This window comes from Gordionus sp. m RMFG-2023, chromosome 2 (genome assembly GCF_954871325.1).
Source record: "Gordionus sp. m RMFG-2023 chromosome 2, tfGorSpeb1-WG-v2, whole genome shotgun sequence".
Classification (NCBI taxonomy): Eukaryota; Metazoa; Nematomorpha; class Gordioida; order Chordodea; family Parachordodidae; genus Gordionus; species Gordionus sp. m RMFG-2023.
This window is the reverse complement of record NC_088776.1, coordinates 57,501,577-57,521,536: the sequence shown is the minus strand read 5'-3', so window position 1 is coordinate 57,521,536 and position 19,960 is coordinate 57,501,577. Positions and strand designations below refer to the sequence as shown.

Sequence of the window (19,960 nt, the reverse complement as noted above, 5' to 3'; positions counted from 1 at the left end):
ATTATCCCAATCCTTTTGTTTATGGGAGGCTGGTGGTCATTCATCTCCAACTGAGGCTTGCCATATGACATAAGCTTCGTCAAGCAATGCATCTGGCAAGGTCAGGTGATCAGTTATTATTTTGTAGCTTGCCAATCTTGACGAGATGAAACCACTAATTGATAAGGCTATCGATGATCGTAACCCTAAGCATCCTTTATTTCAGGGGAGAGTGGCTTGATGCCACGAATTGGAGTTAAATTTGAGGTTATTTGTTTATTCCATGATGTTTTATGGATTCATATGCTCTTAAGGGTTTGGGATGTTTAAAAACAGCAGTAGACTGTAGAGCATATAGGATCTTTGGTATATTGAAGAAATTTTTTATTAAGAAGAAAGATTTATGCGTGGGAAGTTGTATAAGTAGACCCTCCATGTTGTTTAAATTATTCGAAGTAGCCTGGAAAAAGGCTTCAACTGCTAAGCAACCCCCAACTGGTGAGCCAAGATGTGTTAGTTCTTTGGCCATAACCTCTTTAAAGGCGTGACAGTTGAGAGATTGAGAGGTGGGTTGACAGAATTCTTTTTTGTTGAGGCAACTACTTTTAATTTTTTTAATTAGATTGTCTCTTCCTAGACAAAATAATATCGAACCTAGGGGATCACCCTGTTGAATTCCTTCTGAAGAAGAAAGCTTATATTCACCATATTTTAAGATGGAGGGATTCGCATAGCAGCTTAAAATGTAGACTGGAGTAGCATGGGAAGCTATTGATAAAGGATTTTAGGAAGACAGATCGTTTTACTGTGTTGTAAGCATTGTTAAAGTCAATTTTAAATAGGTGTTTATTTAGAGGATTATTTTGAAGATAGATTCGGGTTATATGAGCGGCAGACTCGCAGCCGCCTTTGACACCGACCCCTAGTTGAGTTGAAGTGAGAATTGTGGAGACTTTCTCATTGATTCGAGCCAATTAATTTTGATACTAATCTCCTAAAGAGGGTGCCTATGGCAATGGGGCGTAAGTCTTTGTTGGATTTTGTAAGAGCTATTAGTTTTGCTCCAAACATAATTGGCTGGGAGAAGATAGGAACGTCACCCTGTAAGATCCTGTTACAAAGGAGAGTTATACTGTTGAGTAGGGTAGTTTGAGAATTTATAAGAGGGATTGTTAGGTCTTGAAGATATATCGGTCTCATGCTATCAAAACCATGTACAGAATCTTTTTGGAAATTTTAGATCTAATTTCACATGCTTCATAGGTTCATTACCCGAGCAGCCCGATTAATCTAGATTTTTTTCTTCTTTTCTAAATCATTTAAAATTACCTTCCTACCCCCGCCCTTCTTCCTCGTATTATCATTTGCACTAATTATATTTCCATTATTATACTTTGTATTATGAAGTCGTTGGTTGTTAAATTTCTTAAAATTTCTAGAATTGTTAAATTATATATTTAGCTTAAATTCCGTTATGTAAAAATTACTTATATTTGATTGTAATTATACAGGGATCCAAACCGAACCTGAACCGAACCGTTAAACCGTTAAAAGCCGGTATTTTTTATCGAACCTAAACCGAACCTAAACCTCTAAAAAAAATTTAGCCGAACCTGAACCGAACCGCTAAAATGCCTCTGAACCGGTTCGAGTCTCATAATTTTATGCTTATAAAATAATGTATAAGTTATTAGTAATAGTATATTGCAAAAATTTCAATTTTATTCAAATTGTTTTAAAAATTATTATCAATTACATTTGATTGATAAACGTCAGTCATAATTTTTATTTTTACAACATTTTTTAAATATTTTAAGCTTATAAAATATAATGCCTAAAAAAAATTAAATCTAATATATAAATTATTTACATATAGTATTATAAATGACACATCAAATCTGATATCATACTGGTCATGCCAGCTACCCAAGTTAGTGTGGAAAGATTTTTTCAACAATTAAATTTATATTATCTCCTTATAGATGTAATTTGAGGGCGACGAATTTTGAAAATATATTAATTGTGCGGGTTAATAAAAAAAATTTAAGTAATTGTTTATATTAAAATTAATCATTGATATATTTATTTGTTATATTTATAAATTAAATATTATTTTATAATGTTCAATTAATAAAAATGAAGGTTTTTATTTTAATTATGAAATAAAAAAAAAATTTTCCTTATGCATAATCCTAATGTAGGTTTGAATACAAAAGTGTTCAAACCGGTTATTAGAGGTTCGAACCGAACCGATATTTTTATTTTTTGCGAACCGAACCCACCTTGAACCGTTATTTTTATCCTAACCTGAACCTGAACCGAACCGATATTCGTTTCGGTTTGGATCCCTGTAATTAAATATATTTATTATTTTTATAAATACAGTAATTTTTTTTTAAAATGTATATTTTACGGGAAATTAAATATTTTAATATACTAGATTTAATATATTTTTAAGTTGTACATGTAAACTATCTATATATATAATAGCCGTATTCAAGAAATGAACGTTTTCCTATCTTTATAATGTTAATTTTTTTGGTATCAACTTTCATATCTTCATAACGTTAATTTTTATTTTTTCTATCAACTTTCCTATCTTCTTAATGTTAAATAAATCGAGGGCTTTTATTATCTCGGAAATGTTAAATTTAAAAAAAAAAAAAATTTTTCTTACTTGGGGATTCGAACTCGCGCTTTAATTTTAAAGGCAAACGTTTTTACCAGGCAAACGTTTTTACCATAAGGCAAACGTTTTTACCATAAGGCAAACGTTTTTACCATAAGGCAAACGCTCTTAACGTTCAGCCCCTTAAAGCTTTATATTTTGTTATAAAAATCTTTATTTATATTTGATTTTTAAAAATTAACTAAAATAATCAATATTTATTTTTTTTTCATTGGATTATTAAGCTCTATGAAATTATAATTTGTAATAAGAAAACGTTTTACAAATTTAATAAGTATTTTAAATGGCAATAAAAAATTTCTTCAATAGTTATATTAAATACTTAATACGAATATATTAATATCTATATGTGAAATTATAATAAATTTTAGTATACAATTAAAAATTATATTATTAAGAAAGCATTTTAGAAATTTAATAAATATTTTAAATGGCAATAAAACATCGTTATATTAAATACTTAATACAAATATATATCTTACAATTTATATTATTAAACAGACACTACAAATTTAGTTCAAATACTTAATTTTCTTATACTTAAGTAATTTATTTATGTTTTTTGCTACGGTTTGGACCTTCATTTTTTTAAATAAAACATTAATAGCCATTTTCCCTTTTTTGGATATTTATCGTTTAGCGATTTAGAACCCATACCGGCACGCGGCGTTAATTCCACGCTTATAGTATATGGTTGTAAATTATTACAAATTTTTTTTTACATTTTTGTCTCTTTTTCCTATATTTCTACCTTCCTTTATTCATTCATTGCTCATCCCTTTCTCCCCTAAAACCCATCTCCCACCTTCACGCGGTGGGGAGCGAACAGCAATGCTGACTAACGGGAGCTCTGGTGTTATTAGTTATTATTATGCCCTTTGAGAAGGGCGGGTAATAATATTTTTCCCAATATTTAAATCAGAAATTAAGAATATTTTATGAGGTACGATTTACAAATTTACCTCTTTTTTACTAAATTTTAATATAATATAAGATACAAGTTTAATATCCAATATTTAAGAACATTAATTCCCGTTATTCTTGACGGGCTATCAACTAGTTTGAATATATTGGATAAGTATTCTGTATTATTTACTTTTATATTTGTATGCCTAATAAATTATATTTTATAATTAAAAAATTTTTTTTAGTATACAACGAATTTTGAAAAACATATCTAACCTATTATCAATTAAATTTGTTTTCAATTCTCCAAATATTATTCAGTTTCTTTTCTAATGTAAATGTTCTATAAATAAATGTTGTTCGAACTGATTGGCACTTTCTTACCAATGTTTATTTGATTATAACTACATTATAGCCCAAACAATTTTACTTTACGACATTTTCGAAAGATGATCTTATCATAATAAAAACTTGTCAGGAAGAATAAAAGTGGAACTGACGTTACCAAGTTAAGTGGATGGAAGCGAAAAATTTCTATTCCTTAGAAAATTTGTTAGATTTAGCAAATATCAGTTTAAGCTAATAAAAAAAGTTCTAACTTTCCCTCATCCCAGTTTATTAATTCTCCTCAAAGAATGATATAATATGCTATTTAAAACCTAGTGGAAAATCCTGGGAATTTTCAATGCTGTTGCGAATTATGAGAATACAATTTATTTATACTATATTTTATTATATTCAAGTAACAAGAGATGGATTAGTTTTCTCATTACCATCTCAAATTATTAAAAAAAAATCTAGGGGCCTCTGGGAAGAAACCGTCTAATATTTTGCTGAGCAAGTCGCAGCTAATTATAGGCGCATTGCATTTAGCAACAAGACTAGCTTGCTGTTAAACGTTCCTAGAGAAATATTTAGAAGATAAGAAAATCTCATATCTTAAATAAAATTAGTTAATACGGAAGGGTTTGGTTAGAATTTTTTTTAAAATTTATAATTTCAGAATGGTTATGTTTAATTAATTTCATATAAACATTTTTAAATTAAAATCATATTCAATTTTGGGAATATTATTTATTTTAAATAAAAATAATACAGGAATATATAATAATAAAGATAATTTGCTTCATGTAAAATTTAATTACAGTGAGTTACAATGGAAGAAATATTTATAATTCCACCTAAATATTGATATTGAAAAAAATTCCCCGTTGGTAAGCTCCATGATAATCGATAGAATAAATAATTTGGATATGCGGCTAAACTTGTGAAGTTGTAATATATTAATTTTAACGATACATTTTGATTCCTAACTGTTATTGTAAGCTACATAAATAAATTTAAATATAAACAAAAATTATTTAACTTCATTATTATTAAACTTCACTTTTCATCCTTCCTTCCTTTCTACCTTCCATCCTTCCTTCCTTCTATCCTTCCATCCTTCCTTCTTTCCTTCCTTCTTTCCTTCCTTCTATCCTTCCATCCTTCCTTCCTTCCTTCCTTCCTTCCTTCCTTCCTTCCTTCCTTCCTTCCTTCCTTCCTTCCTTCCTTCCTTCCTTCCTTCCTTCCTTCCTTCCTTCCTTCCTTCCTTCCTTCCTTCCTTCCTTCCTTCCTTCCTTCCTTCCTTCCTTCCTTCCTTCCTTCCTTCCTTCCTTCCTTCCTTCCTTCCTTCCTTCCTTCCTTCCTTCCTTCCTTCCTTCCTTCCTTCCTTCCTTCCTTCCTTCCTTCCTTCCTTCCTTCCTTCCTTCCTTCCTTCCTTCCTTCCTTCCTTCATTCCTTCCTTCCTTCCTTCCTTCCTTCCTTCCTTCTTTCCTTCCTTCCTTCCCTCCTTCCTAACTCACATTTGTGTTCATGAATTCCATACACATGCTTGTCATAATATTCTTTAAAGGCAACATACAGAATATAATTGTTGCACCAATGCTTTTCAAATCAATCTCGAACTAAAAGAAAGTTACTAATATGTATAATAATGACTACTCACATTAGCTGTAATGTTTAATGTTAAATTGAGTTCGTTCAACCGCACTAAGTTTAATAATTGAAGCCCGTCAAATAAAATCAACGTTTTGTTGGTAATATTATTTGACGAATATTTATCTAGGTTCCTATCACCCCCTTGGATAATGGATACTATTGAATTATTATCTTCTCTACTAAGATATAAATCCAAAAACCTTTTTTCAAATATACATTCATATATAAATAAACTAAATCTTCTGTCTATTATTTTTAGAAATAATATTTAATTAAGAAAGCAGATATAATTTTCAAACTAATATAGATTTAAATAATATTTTTATATGGCACGCTTGTACATTATTTCATAAAATAATAATTTCTCACTCGAATACATCTCTAGTAATACGTATATTGAAAAAGTTAGGATAATCATCAATATGTTTCGCCCAACATAGTTTTTTGAACTCAGTCGTTATAACTAATAAAAATTGTTTAATTTAATTATAGTAAAGTCAATATGTGATTTTGATATTATTTATAGTTCCAGGTGTTTGAATCATGTGACTATAAATGTGACAAATTAAATATAAATGTAATTGTTATAAAAACTTTCTCCTTCTTTTCTATATTAATATTATACTGTCTATCATAGATATTACCCTCAGCCAGCAATTCTACTGTTATTCAACACATGACCTAGAATATACCGATAATTACAGATCAAAGAAAATTTAATGATTTTATTACACTTAAATAGACAACAGTGTGCATTAAGTATCAGTATTTCAAAGATAAAATCACCTCACTCAACCTATTGATATCGACATTTAGATTGTATAAAATAATTTGAATATATTGACTATTTAAGTCTGCTAATACAAGGAAAAAGTTAAGCTTATTTATTCATTACGATGTTTATAGAAGTCAAGAAAATATTCCACGTTAATTTAAAAAAATTAATATCTTTGCTACAATATAATTCCGATCCTAAAATGAAAAAAAAAAACTGACAAAAATAAGCTTTATTCGAATATTATAAATGTCACAAACAAGTTGATAAGCTATTTTGAATCTCAGACAAATTGACAAAATTTCAAATGATATGCTTTATGGAATTACTGAACGTCATATACATCACGTCGTTCATAACTTAAAAAGGTATTTATTTTAAAGGATATCATTCTACACTAATCGCGATGACTTTGTCTTACATACACTTCACCATAGATAAGGATAAGAGGTTATTCCATCTTTGACCAACTGTATTTAGAGAATAATTAAAAACAAATATCCCACATAATTAGTTGGCAAGATTAGTTTAAGATATAGGATAATCAAATTATTTTTCTCTATCTATTCTATTTCCGATCTATAAAATAACTTTTCTTATTTTTTTCTACCTCGTTAAATAATATTCTATTCCTTAAACCCAATTATTATGAGATTATACGATCTAATACAATTCTATTACATATATAATTTAAAAATTTCTTTTAACCTCTTGGAGTCCGATTGGCTTTGATATAGACAAAGATGCATAGGAATAGAATTAATCTCATTTTCTTGAAAATTCTAGTTATATAATTTTAAAAATAAAATTTTTATTTTTAATTTAATTTTTTAAAAAAAAATGATTTATAATTAAATTTATTTATTGAAAATAAAATTTTATTTAAGTAAAATTAGATTTTAAAAAAAATTATATTGTGCAAAGATTAGCATTTTATTTTATTTAGAGTTGAAATACCTTGTATATATATAATTTCAATTAAAAATAATTCATTGATCTTAATAATAAGCGATAAAGCGTACAGAAAGTATTAAAAATTTTTTAACCTGGGGTTAGTGTTGTTAAACGGCTCGTTTTGAGCCGATTTTTAAAAACGGCTAATTCAATATTTTAGCTAGGAAAATATTTTCTAAGCCTCGAGATTTCGCTAATAGATATACAAACCTTTGTTCCTTCTATAACAAAATCTTCAGGCTTGCGTAATACTATTCTGGACGAAATATTGAGTTAGCCGTTTTTAAAAATCGGCTCAAAACGAGCCGTTTAACAACACTACCTGGGGTTAATCTTTTGTAATAAAATTATAGTATACAACGAATTTTGAAAAACATATCTAACCTATTTTTAATTAAATTTGTTTTCATTTCTCCAAATATTATTCATTTTCTTTTCTAATGTAAATGTTCTATAAATAAATGTTGTTCGAATTGATTGGCACTTTCTTACCAATGTTTATTTGATTATAACTTTATAGCCCAAACAATTTTTCTATACGACATTTATCGAAAGATAATCTTATCATGATAAAAACTTGTCAGGAAGATTAAAAGTGGAATTGACGTTAACAAGTTAAGTAGATTGAAGCGAAAAATTTCCATTCCTTAGAAAATTTGTTAGTTTTAGCAATTATCAGTTTAAGCTAATAAAAAAAGTTCTAACTTTCCCTCACCCCAGTTTATTATTTCTCCTCAAAGTATGAGTATAAAATGCTATTTAAAACCTAGTGGAAAATCCTGGGAATTTTTAATGCTGTTGCGAATTATGAGAATTAATGATATTGTAACCAACAATTTATTTATACATTATATTCAAGTAACAAGAGATGGATTAGTTTTCTCAATACCATCTCAAACTGGTTAAAAAAATCTAGGGACCTCTGGAAAGAAACCGTCTCATATTTTGCTGAGCAAGTCGCAGCTAATTTTATGCGCATTGCATTTTGCAACAAGACTAGCTTGCTGTTAAACGTTCCGAGAGAAATATTTAGAAGATAAGAAAAGCTCATATAATAAATAAAATTAGGTAATACTAATACGAAAAGATTTGGTTAATATCATTTTTTAAAATTAATAATTTCAGAATGGTTATGTTTAATTAATTTCATATAAGCATTTTTAAATTAAAATCATATTCAATTTTGGGAATATTATTTATTTTAAATAAAAATAATACAGGAATATATATTATAAAAGATAATTTGCTTCATGTAAAATTTAATTACAGTGAGTTACAATGGAAGAAATATTTATAATTCCACCTAAATATTAATATTTATAAAAATTCCCCGTTGGTAAGCTCCATGATAATCGATAGAATAAATAATTTAGATATGCGGTTAAACTTGTGAAGTTGTAATATATAATTTTAACGATACATTTTGATTTCTAACTGTTATTGTAAGCTACATAAATATAAACAAAAATTATTTAACTTCTTTATTATTAAAGTTCACTTTTCATTCTTCCTTCCTTTCATCCTTCCTTCCTTCCATGATTCCTTCCTTCCATCCTTCCTTCCATCCTTCCTTCCATCCTTCCTCCCTTCCATCCTTCCTTACTTGCTTTCTTCTTTCCTAACTCACATTTGCTTTTAATAGTTCCTGCACATATTTGTCACAAAATTGTTTAAAGGCATCATACAAAGCATCGTAGCGCTAATGTTATTAAAACCAATTTCGAACTAAAAAAAAAGGTTGCTAATTTATATAAATAATGACTACTCATATCAGCTATAATATTTAATGTTAAATTGAGTTCGTTCAATCGCATTAGGTTTAATAATTGAGGCCTCTCAAATAAATTTATCGTTTTGTTGGTAATATTGTTTGATGAATATGTATCTAGGTTTCTATCACCCCCTTGGATAAAGGATATTATTGAATTATTTTCTCCTTTACTAAGATATAATTCCGAAAACCTTTATTTATTATCATTCATATATAATAAAAACTGAATTTTCTGTATATTATTATCGAAAAATATTTTAAAGAAAACAGATTTAATGGAAAAGAGGCATTTAGAGTGACTCCATAGTTAATATTTTATTTTTTTTAAAATTAATTCATTATTAAAATTATGGAATTCGAGGTTTAGACACATAGTGTATATATTCCAAAATAGTTTTTTTTGTTGAAAATTTTGACTTTGGAAGCAAGGGGGGGGAGTGTTTATGAGGAGCATAAGTAAAAATGTTACTATAAATTGAAGTAATTATCGAATAAATATAACGCTGAAATTGTTGAGATAGCCAGATTTAGCCTTAAACCCATTTAATCTTGGATCAAAATTTTATTAAATCCTTCTAAAATATAAATTTTTAACATAATGACTCTCTGGTAAAAGAAATACCAAACTCTAATACATATATTAATCTTAAGATGTGATTACTATTGTTTTTAAAATAATTTGGATCTCAATCTAGATGTTGACACTAGCATCATGTGAATCATCTGTCTTCAAATAAATTATATTAATTTTTTATAATTAAAATAAAATCATATTTGCCTTCTGCTTCAAGCCTTTACCTATGGAAACTTAAAAATAGATATTCTGTGATTTTGAAAAAGGATTAGAAAAAAAATTATTGTTTAATAATTCTCAATCTAATATGAAAAATATATTCTCATACACGCCTGTACGTTTTTTCATAAAATATTAATTTCTCACTCGTAATCATCTATAGTATTGAATAGGTTAGGATAATCATGCTTATGTTTCGTCCAACATAGTTGTCTGAGTTCAGTGGTTACAGCTATAATGTTTTATTACAGTGTAGTAAATTTTATATTTTTTGATATTTAGAACCCCGGGTGTTCTTTTGAATCATGATGCGACAAATTAAATATATTTGTCATTGATATAAAGACTCTTCCCATTTTTTCTAAATTAATTATAAGAACATAATGGAATAATTTTATCAAATTAAAAATTCTGAATTCATCTATCAAATATATTCCCTTTAGCAAATTATTCTATTGTTATTCCATTATACTTAAATAAACCAACAGTGTAACATTAAGTATCTAAATTTCAAAGAGATAATATACACAGTTCACCACATTCAAATTATCTTATCAAAAATAAACCCTTGGATTGTGTAAAACGATATTTATAAGAATAATTTTTTAAATTCTTTAAGGCCAAACCTTAATTCGTATATATTTGCATTTTATATCTGCTAAATACATAATTGTATTAATATAAGGAAAGGGTTTAGCTCATTCAATCACTGCTATAGAAAATCAAAAAAATGTTCCACGTTAATTTAAAAAAATTAATATCTTAACTACAATAAAAATTCCGATCCTGAAATAAAATATAATACTGTTATTCGAATATTGAACATGTAACAAACTAGTTGATAAGCTATTTTGAACCTCAGACAAATTGACAAAATTTCTAATGACATATTTTATCGAATTACTGGACATCAAATAAATCACGTTTTATATTCAAAAAGGTAGTTATTTCGAAGGATATCAATGGTGATTTTGTCTCCCATACATTTCATCTTAGACAAGGATAGGAGGGTATTCCATATTAAACTACTACACCGACTGTATATAGAACGGTGTATCAGTTACCAAGATTAGCTCAAAGTAGAGGAGAATCGAGCAATTAATTTTCCTTTATCTATTCTATTTCCTACTATAAAAATTTTTTCTCTTTTTTTCTACCTCGTTTTCTTTAAGCCAACGAAGGACATTTCTAATACATATATAATTATAAAAATTCTTTTAACCACTTGGAATTGGATTGGCTTTAAAAACAAAGATGCATAGGAATATAATGAATCGCATTTTCTTGAAAATTTTAGTTATATAATTTAAGGACGATTTATAATTACAATTTATTTAAATATTTAAGAATCTTGTATAAGAAAAATAATTTTTTTTTTCAATTATTATAAAAGAAAATATCTTTGATAAGAGATAATATTCTCAAAAAATATTAAAAATCATTTTAAAATATTTTAGACATTTAACCTTGAAAAATGGGTTATCTGTGGTATTATAATTTAAAAAATGTATTGATCTTAATAATAAGAGATAATGTGAGCAGAAAATATTAATATTTAAGAATTTTGTCGGTATTTTAACCTTGAATAATGGATAATCTATTATAATAAAATTATAGTATAAACTACAAATTTTGAAAATCATATCTAATATATTTTCTATTACATTTTTTTTTCAATTCTCCAAATATTAAGCTTTTTTCTAAGTAAGCGTTCTATAAATATATATTGTTCGAATTGATTGGCACTTTCTTAGCAATGTTTATTTGAGACTACATTATAGCCCAAACAATTTGTTTCTACTAAATTTATGAAAAGAATATCTAATCGTGATGAACACTTGTCAGAACAATGGAAATGACCGTACCAAATAGAGGATAAGGAAGCGGAAAATTTTCCCTCCCTAACAAATTTGGTTATTTAATAAAAATATTAATACCTCCGTTCCTCTCTTCTCCTCAAAAAATGAATATGAATTTAATATTATTTAATAAATAGGGTTAGAAAATTCCTTAGAATATTTTGTGAATTAATGATATTGTTTATATTGTAAACAATTTTAAATTATTATAACAAGTAATAACAGATAAATAATAATGCAAATAATAAGAATATAAATTAAATGTTTAGTAAAATAGGTTATCAAATATAGATTTCATTTTGACTATAATCAACCCTTTCAACACCAATAAATGTTTCTAATTTTTTTTAATTTCCGATGGCCTATTATCTTCCAGGAATCTATTATTTCTATTGTGTCATTATTTTTATTTTACTTCTAACTTAATTTACCACGTCGTTTATTAAATTAATAAAAGAATTTAAATATATTAATTAAGCACTAAATATTAGTGAAAACTAAAAGTTCATTGCTTTTATTTTGTTTTGGCATGTCGCCTTTATTTGCTTATTTTTGTATATTTCACAAATAATTTTGATTCTTAATTTCGGCTACTAAACTTATAGTAGCACTCTCTACTAACGAAACACTAAAGAATGATATATATTTTTTTGTTTATGCTTTTAATCGACCTTTTTGGCTACACAATGATTTGAAACACAAAAGCACTAAAAATGACTTATGATTCATTTCTAGTGCTTCTAATTGCTCGGCTAACTATTTGGAGCTTACACCACCCTAACGTGGTAGACTTGGCAATTGTATGGTTAATTATTACCTTATATCTTTTTTAGTTTTGCAATGACATTATTTATCCCCTTCAATTTCTATTGTTATGGTGTAAGTCCTTATATATTTTTCGCTGCATGGTAAATATATCTTTAAATTAAATTCCATGTGCAGCACATTCAATGCATTGCGATAACTTTTTTTAATGATTTTTAAAAATATTTTAAAAATTGGGAATTTTGGTAATATTTCTTTCAATAAATTCATTCCCGGTGTAATATGCCCGGATTTAACAACCATATTTATAAACTTAAATTTATTTAGTATTTTAATAATGCATTAGTTATTGGAAAATGAATAAAAAATCAGATCGGTTATGTTTAAATAATTTTATTTTTAAATTGATAATTGTAATAATAATATTACTATGGATAATATAACAGATATATGTGTACGGATAATTTAAAAAAAATTTTTTTTAGAGCAAGATTGAAAAAGCTAAATATCGAAAATTTAAGACTATGCTATCTAGGATTTTATAAATTTTTTAAAAACTTACATCATTTCCACGTATTATCAATCTTGAAAAACAAGATTTTGTGTGAATTGTATTCATGTATAAAGTAACTACCCTATGAATTTTAGAAAATTCGCCATAAATAACATTTTTTAACTTATGTGTAACATTCACGAATACTATTTCAACTAGACAAATGCTCTGGGGAAAAATTTTTTTATTTTACCTCCACCAAAATATTTTAATATATCTTCAAAATAGTTTAAATAATCTAATCCTGTTTCTATGCAGATGCGTTTAATTTAATTTTTTTTACCTGATATATTTTTTCGTTTTTAAAAATATTTAATCCCCTTTTTTAGTGTTTGCAACGGTCCGGTCCGGTCCGGTCCGGTCCGGTCCGGTCCGGTCCGGTCCGGTCCGGTCTTTTTTCTAAAATGTGACTGGACCGATGGACCGTTAAGTCAAATGAGACCGGACCGATGGACCGTTAAGTCAAATGAGACCGGACCGTGGGACCGTCGGTCCGGTCCGGTCCAGGCGGTCCGGTCCCACCTAAAAAATTTTTTTTTATAAAGCTACAAAAGTTTTATTCTGCATTTAAATTTATTAAAAATGAATAGTTAAATTACCCTATTAATATTTCAATTATATCATCAATTCATTTTTATTATATTATACACAAATGCCTAATCAAAGAAGAATATAAAAAGTAAACTGTGAATATTGAATTTAATGAAACGGAAGAATATAAAAAGTAAACGATGAATTAGATATTATATAGTGTTAGGCATTAAATAATCATATTTTATATGTTCATGTACATACACATTAACTATAAAGCAATTTATAGTAAACTTTTATATTCTTTAATCGGTCTTCGGTCGGACCGGACCGTGGGACCGTGTTGTTGGACGGGACCGTCCCATAGGACTGAAAAGTCTAATAAGACCGGACTGGACCGGACCGGACCGTTGCAAACACTACCCTTTTTCATATATTATTTAGTTCCTTTTACAATTATATACTTAAATATTTATTCATTTTGGGGGTATTTGTTTAATATATAGTCGTTATTTTATATGCAACAAATAGTTATATCCATTCGAATGCTTGTACTAAAGGTTCTTAACTAAATATATACAATAATACATTCTTATAAATTAATTCTAACAATTAATTATCATATTAATAAAAATTAATAAATATTTAAAGTATATAACTTGTTGTGATATTCAAATTTTGTACATAATTATGAAATTTTGTTTTGCAACAGACAAGAAATTTTTTTTATATAGATAATTTTCTTATAAAAAATATACTCATTAATACATGTTATAATTGGAGAAGTACGTTAACTTTTTAACATTTTTAAAATTTTAGATATAATATTTTTAATTTTTTTATTTAATTTATTTTTTGATATTTTTAGATTTATTTAATTTTCATTGAATTTGGATAGCGTTGAATGGACTACGCAATAATAAAATAATCCTTAATTTTTAATATATGATATTAATTATTTTTAATTTAGCAATTATATATTTTTCAGGCTGCAAACCCTTCCTTCTAAACGTCCGCTCCGTTACAAGTTTTTTCTTCTTTACATAAATCTAAATTATGAGGAAAATGGTGATATCAAGTATTACTTAATATTGAAGAAATTGAGGGTCTGTGACTGACTATTATTCGGAGTATATTAATTTTATTTTGCAATATATCATTTAAATATTAATATAATTTGTATCATAATAAATTTATTTAAATGCAATGTGTAACAATGCAAGAAATATTTATAATTCCACCTGAAAAATGATATTGATAAAAATTCCCTGTTGGTAATCTCCATGATAATCGATATAACAAATAATTTTGGTATGTGGTTAAACTTGTAGAGTTCCAACGTATTAAATTCAACAATACATTTTGATTACTAACGGTTATTGTAAGCTACATAAATAAATTTAAATATAAACAAAAAATTATTTGACACCACTTTTTATTAAATTCCTTCCTTCCTTCCTTCCTTCCTTCCTTCCTTCCTTCCTTCCTTCCTTCCTTCCTTCCTTCCTTCCTTCCTTCCTTCCTTCCTTCCTTCCTTCCTAACTCACATTTGTGTTCATGAATTCTATACACATGTTTGTCATAATATTGTTTAAAGGCAACATACAGAATATAATTGTTGCACCAATGCTATTCAAATCAATCTCGAACTAAAAGAAAGTTACTAATATGTATAATAATGAATACTCACATTAGCTCTAATGTTTAATGTTAAATTGAGTTCGTTCAACCGCACTAGGTTTAATAATTGAAGCCGGTCAAATAAAATCAACGTTTTTTTGGTAATATTATTTGACGAATATGTATCTAGGTTCCTATCACCCCCTTGGAAAATGGATATTATTGAATTATTATCTCCTCTACTAAGATATAAATCCAAAAACCTTTTTTCAAATATACATTCATATATAAATAAACTAAATCTTCTGTCTATTATTAGAAATAATATTTAATTTTTAAAGAAAGCAGATATAATTTTCAAACTAATATAGATTTAAATAATATTTTTATATGGCAAGCTTGTACATTATTTCGTAAAATAATAATTTCTCACTCGAATACATTTCTAGTAATACGTATATCGAAAAAGTTAGGATAATCATCAATATGTTTCGCCCAACATAGTTTTTTGAACTCAGTCGTTATAACTAATAAATATTGTTTAATTTACATTATAGTAAAGTCAAAATGTGATTTTGATATTATTTATAGTTCCTGGTGCTTGAATCATGTGACTATTTAAATATGACAAATTAAATATACATTTCATTGTTATAAAGACTTTCTCCTTCTTTTCTATATTAATATTATAAAGTCTATCATAGATATTACCCTTGGCCAGCAATTCTACTGTTATTCAACACATGACCTAGAATATACCGATAATTACAGCTCAAAGAAAATTTAATAATTTTTTTACAAATAGACAAACAGTGTGCATTAAGTATCAGTAATTCAAAGATAAAATCACCTCACTCAACCTATCGATATCGACATTTAGATTGTATAAAATAATTCGAATATATTGACAATTTAAGTCTGCTAATAGAAGGAAAAAGTTAATTCATTCTTTACGATGTTTATAGAAGTCAAGAAAATATTCCACGCTCATTTAAAAAAATTAATATCTTTGCTACAATATAATTCCGATCCTAATATGAAAAAATATAAATACTGACAAAAATAAGCTTTATTCGAATATTATAAATGTCACAAACAAGTTGATAAGCTATTTTGAATCTCAGACAAATTGACAAAATTTCTAATGATATGCTTTATGGAATTACTGAACGTCATATACATCACGTCGTTTATAACTTAAAAAGGTATTTATTTTGAAGGATATCATTCTACACTAATCGCGATGACTTTGTCTTACATACACTTCACCATAGATAAAGATAAGAGGTTATTCCATCTTTGACCAACTGTATTTAGAGAATAATTAAAAATAAATATCCCACGGCATATAGTTGGCAAGATTAGTTTAAAATATAGGAGAATCAAATTATTTTTCTCTATCTATTCTATTTCCGATCTATAAAATAACTTTTCTTATTTTTTTCTACCTCGTTAAAAAATAGATATTCTATTCCTTAAACCCAATTATTATGAGATTATACGATCTAATACAATTCTATTACATATATAATTAAAAAATTTCTTTTAACCTCTTTGAGTCCAATTGGCTTTGATATAGACAAAGATGTATAGGAATAGAATTAATCTCATTTTCTTGAAAATTCTAGTTATAAAAAAAACGATTCATAATTTCAATTTATTTATTGAAAATACTTAAAATTTTATCTAATTAAATTAGATTTTTTTTAAAATTATATTGTGCAAAGATTAGCATTTTATTTTATTTTAGAGTTGTAATACCTGGTATATATATAATTTAAATTAAAAATAATTCAATGATCTTAATAATAAGCGATAATGCATACAGAAAGTATTAAAATTTTTTTAACCTGGGGTTAATCTTTGGTAATAAAATTATAACAACGATTTTTGAAAAACATATCTAACCTATTTTTAATTAAATTTGTTTTCAATTCTTCAAATATTATTCATTTTCTTTTCTAATGTAAATGTTCTATATATAAATGTTTCGAATTGATTGGCACTTTCTTACCAATGTTTATTTGATTATAACTACATTATAGATCAAACAATTTTTCTTTACGACATTTATCGAAAGTTGATCTTATCATAATAAAAACTTGTCAGGAAGAATAAAAGTGGAACTGACGTTACCAAGTTAAGTGGATGGAAGCGAAAAATTTCCATTCTTTAGAAAATTTGTTAGATTTAGCAAATATCAGTTTAAGCTAATAAAAGTTTTAACTTTCCCTCACCCCAGTTTATTATTTCTCCTCAAAGAATGAGTATAATATGCTATTTAAAACCTAGTGGAAAATCCTGGGAATTTATAATGCTGTTGCGAATTATGAGAATTAATGATATTGTAACCAACAATTTATTTATACTATATCTTATTATATTCAAGTAACAAGAGATAGATTAGTTTTCTCATTACCATCTCAAACTGGTTAAAAAAAATCTAGGGGCCTCTGGGAAGAAACCGTCTCATATTTTGCTGAGCAAGTCGCAGCTAATTTTATGCGCATTGCATTTTGCAACAAGACTAGCTTGCTGTTAAACGTTCCGAGAGATTAGAAGATAAGAAAAGCTCATATAATAAATAAAATTAGGTAATACTAATACGAAAGGATTTGGTTAGGATTATTTTTTAAAATTAATAATTTCAGTATGGTTATGTTTAATTAATTTCATATAAGCATTTTTAAATTAAAATCATATTCAATTTTGGGAATATTATTTATTTTAAATAAAAATAATACAGGAATATATATTATAAAAGATAATTTGCTTCATGTAAAATTTAATTACAGTGAGTTACAATGGAAGAAATATTTATAATTCCAACTAAATATTAATATTGATAAAAATTTCCCTTTGGTAAGCTCCATGATAATCGATAGAATAAATATTTTGGATATGCGGTTAAACTTGTGAAGTTGTAATATATAATTTTAACGATACATTTTGATTTCTAACTGTTATTGTAAGCTACATAAATAAATTTAAATATAAACAAAAATTATTTAACTTCATTATTATTAAACTTCACTTTTCCTTCTTTCCTTCCATCCTTCCTTCCTTTCATCCTTCCTTCCTTTTATCCTTCCTTCCTTCCATCCTTCCTTCCATCCTTCCTCCCTTCCATCCTTCCTTACTTGCTTTCTTCTTTCCTAACTCACATTTGCGTTTAATAGTTCCCGCACATATTTGTCACAAAATTGTTTTAAGGCATCATACAAAGCATCGTAGCGCTAATGTTATTAAAACCAATTTCAAACTAAAAAAAAGGTTGCTAATTTATATAAATAATGACTACTCACATCAGCTATAATATTTAATGTTAAATTGAGTTCGTTCTATCGCATTAGGTTTAATAATTGAGTCCTCTCAAATAAATTTATCGTTTTGTTGGTAATATTGTTTGATGAATATGTATCTCTAGGTTTCTATCACCCCCTTGGATATAAGATATTATTAAATTATTTTCTCCTCTACTAAGATATAATTCCGAAAACCTTTATTTATTATCATTCATATACAATAAAAACTGAATTTTCTGTATATTATTATCGTCAAAAAATATTTTAAAGAAAACAGAATTAATGAAAAAGAGTCATTTAGAGTGCCTCAATAATTAATATTTAATTTTTTTTAATTAATTCATTATTAAAATTATGGAATTCGAGGTTTAGACACATAGTGTATATATGCCAAAATAGTTTTTTTTGTTGAAAATTTTGACTTTGGAAGGGTGGGGGGGGGGGGGTGTTTATGAGGAGCATAAGTAAAAATGTTACTATAAAATGAAGTAATTATCGAATAAATATAACGCTGAAATTGTTGAGATAGCCAGATTTAGCCCTAAACCTATTTGATGTTGGATCAGAATTTTATTAAATCCTTCTAGAATATAAATTTTTAACATAATGACTCTCTGGTTAAAGAAATACCAAACTCTAATACATATATTAATCTTAAGATGTGATCACTATTGTTTTTAAAATAATTTGGATCTCAATCCAGACGTTGACACTAGCATCCATGAATCATCTGTCTTCAAATAAATTAAATTAATTTTTTATAATTAAAATAAAATCATATTTGCCTTCTGCTTCAAGCCTTTACCTATGGAAACTTAAAAATAGATATTCTGTGATTTTGAAAAAGGATTAGAAAAAAAATTAATGTTTAATAATTCTCAATCTAATATGAAAAATACATTCTCATATGCCACGCACGCCTGTCGTTATTTCATAAAATATTAATTTCTCACTCGTAATCATCTATAGAATTGAATAGGTTAGAATAATGCTTATGTTTCGTCCAACATAGTTAACTGAGTTCAGTGGTTACAGCTATAAAGTTTTATTACAGTATAGTAAATTTAATATTTTTTGATATTATCCGGGTGTTCTTTTGAATCATGATGCGACAAATTAAATATAAATGCCATCGATATAAAGACTCTTCCCATTTTTTCTAAATTAATTATAAGAACATAATGGAATAATTTTATCAAATTTCAAATATATTCCTTTTAGCAAATAATTCTATTGTTATTCCATCTCAATTTTATTATACTTAAATAAACCAACAGTGTAACATTAAGTATCTAAATTTCAAAGAGAAAATATACACAGTAAAGTTACCTCATTCAAATTATCCTTATCGAAAAATAACCCTTATATTGTGTAAAACGATATTTATAAGAATAATTTTAAATCTTTAAGGCCAAACCTTAATTCGTATACATTTGAATTTTATATCTGCACCACTTGAAATTGGATTGGCTTTAAAAAC

General features: G+C 26.7%; 2 protein-coding genes and 1 long non-coding RNA gene across 4 annotated transcripts; all 3 read right to left on the bottom strand.

The window, feature by feature from the left end:
- Window positions 1–4,677: 4,677 nt before the first annotated feature.
- LOC135924933 (uncharacterized) lies at window positions 4,678–11,201 on the bottom strand. 2 transcript variants are annotated; one of them, XM_065460075.1, is made up of 6 exons: window positions 11,070–11,201; window positions 7,038–7,111; window positions 5,924–6,017; window positions 5,562–5,754; window positions 5,419–5,520; window positions 4,678–4,900 (listed from the first exon to the last, which is right to left on the bottom strand). In XM_065460075.1, the coding sequence occupies exons 2-6, from the start codon at window positions 7,096–7,098 to the stop codon at window positions 4,712–4,714; spliced, it is 639 nt and encodes a 212-aa protein (XP_065316147.1). In that variant the 5' UTR covers window positions 7,099–7,111; window positions 11,070–11,201; the 3' UTR covers window positions 4,678–4,711. The 2 variants fall into 2 exon arrangements, with proteins under 2 accessions (XP_065316147.1, XP_065316148.1); XM_065460076.1 differs by having other exon boundaries at window positions 11,073–11,168.
- On the bottom strand, window positions 9,991–16,818 carry LOC135924497 (uncharacterized). Its single transcript, XM_065459553.1, has 6 exons — window positions 16,726–16,818; window positions 15,609–15,702; window positions 15,246–15,438; window positions 15,103–15,204; window positions 14,797–14,941; window positions 9,991–10,079 (listed from the first exon to the last, which is right to left on the bottom strand). The coding sequence occupies exons 1-6, from the start codon at window positions 16,784–16,786 to the stop codon at window positions 9,991–9,993; spliced, it is 684 nt and encodes a 227-aa protein (XP_065315625.1). The 5' UTR covers window positions 16,787–16,818.
- A 1,106-nt stretch (window positions 16,819–17,924) lies between these two features.
- On the bottom strand, window positions 17,925–19,925 carry LOC135924744 (uncharacterized). The gene is made up of 3 exons (XR_010571386.1): window positions 19,898–19,925; window positions 19,434–19,639; window positions 17,925–18,148 (listed from the first exon to the last, which is right to left on the bottom strand). It is a non-coding gene; the product is annotated as an uncharacterized LOC135924744 (long non-coding RNA).
- Window positions 19,926–19,960: the final 35 nt, after the last annotated feature.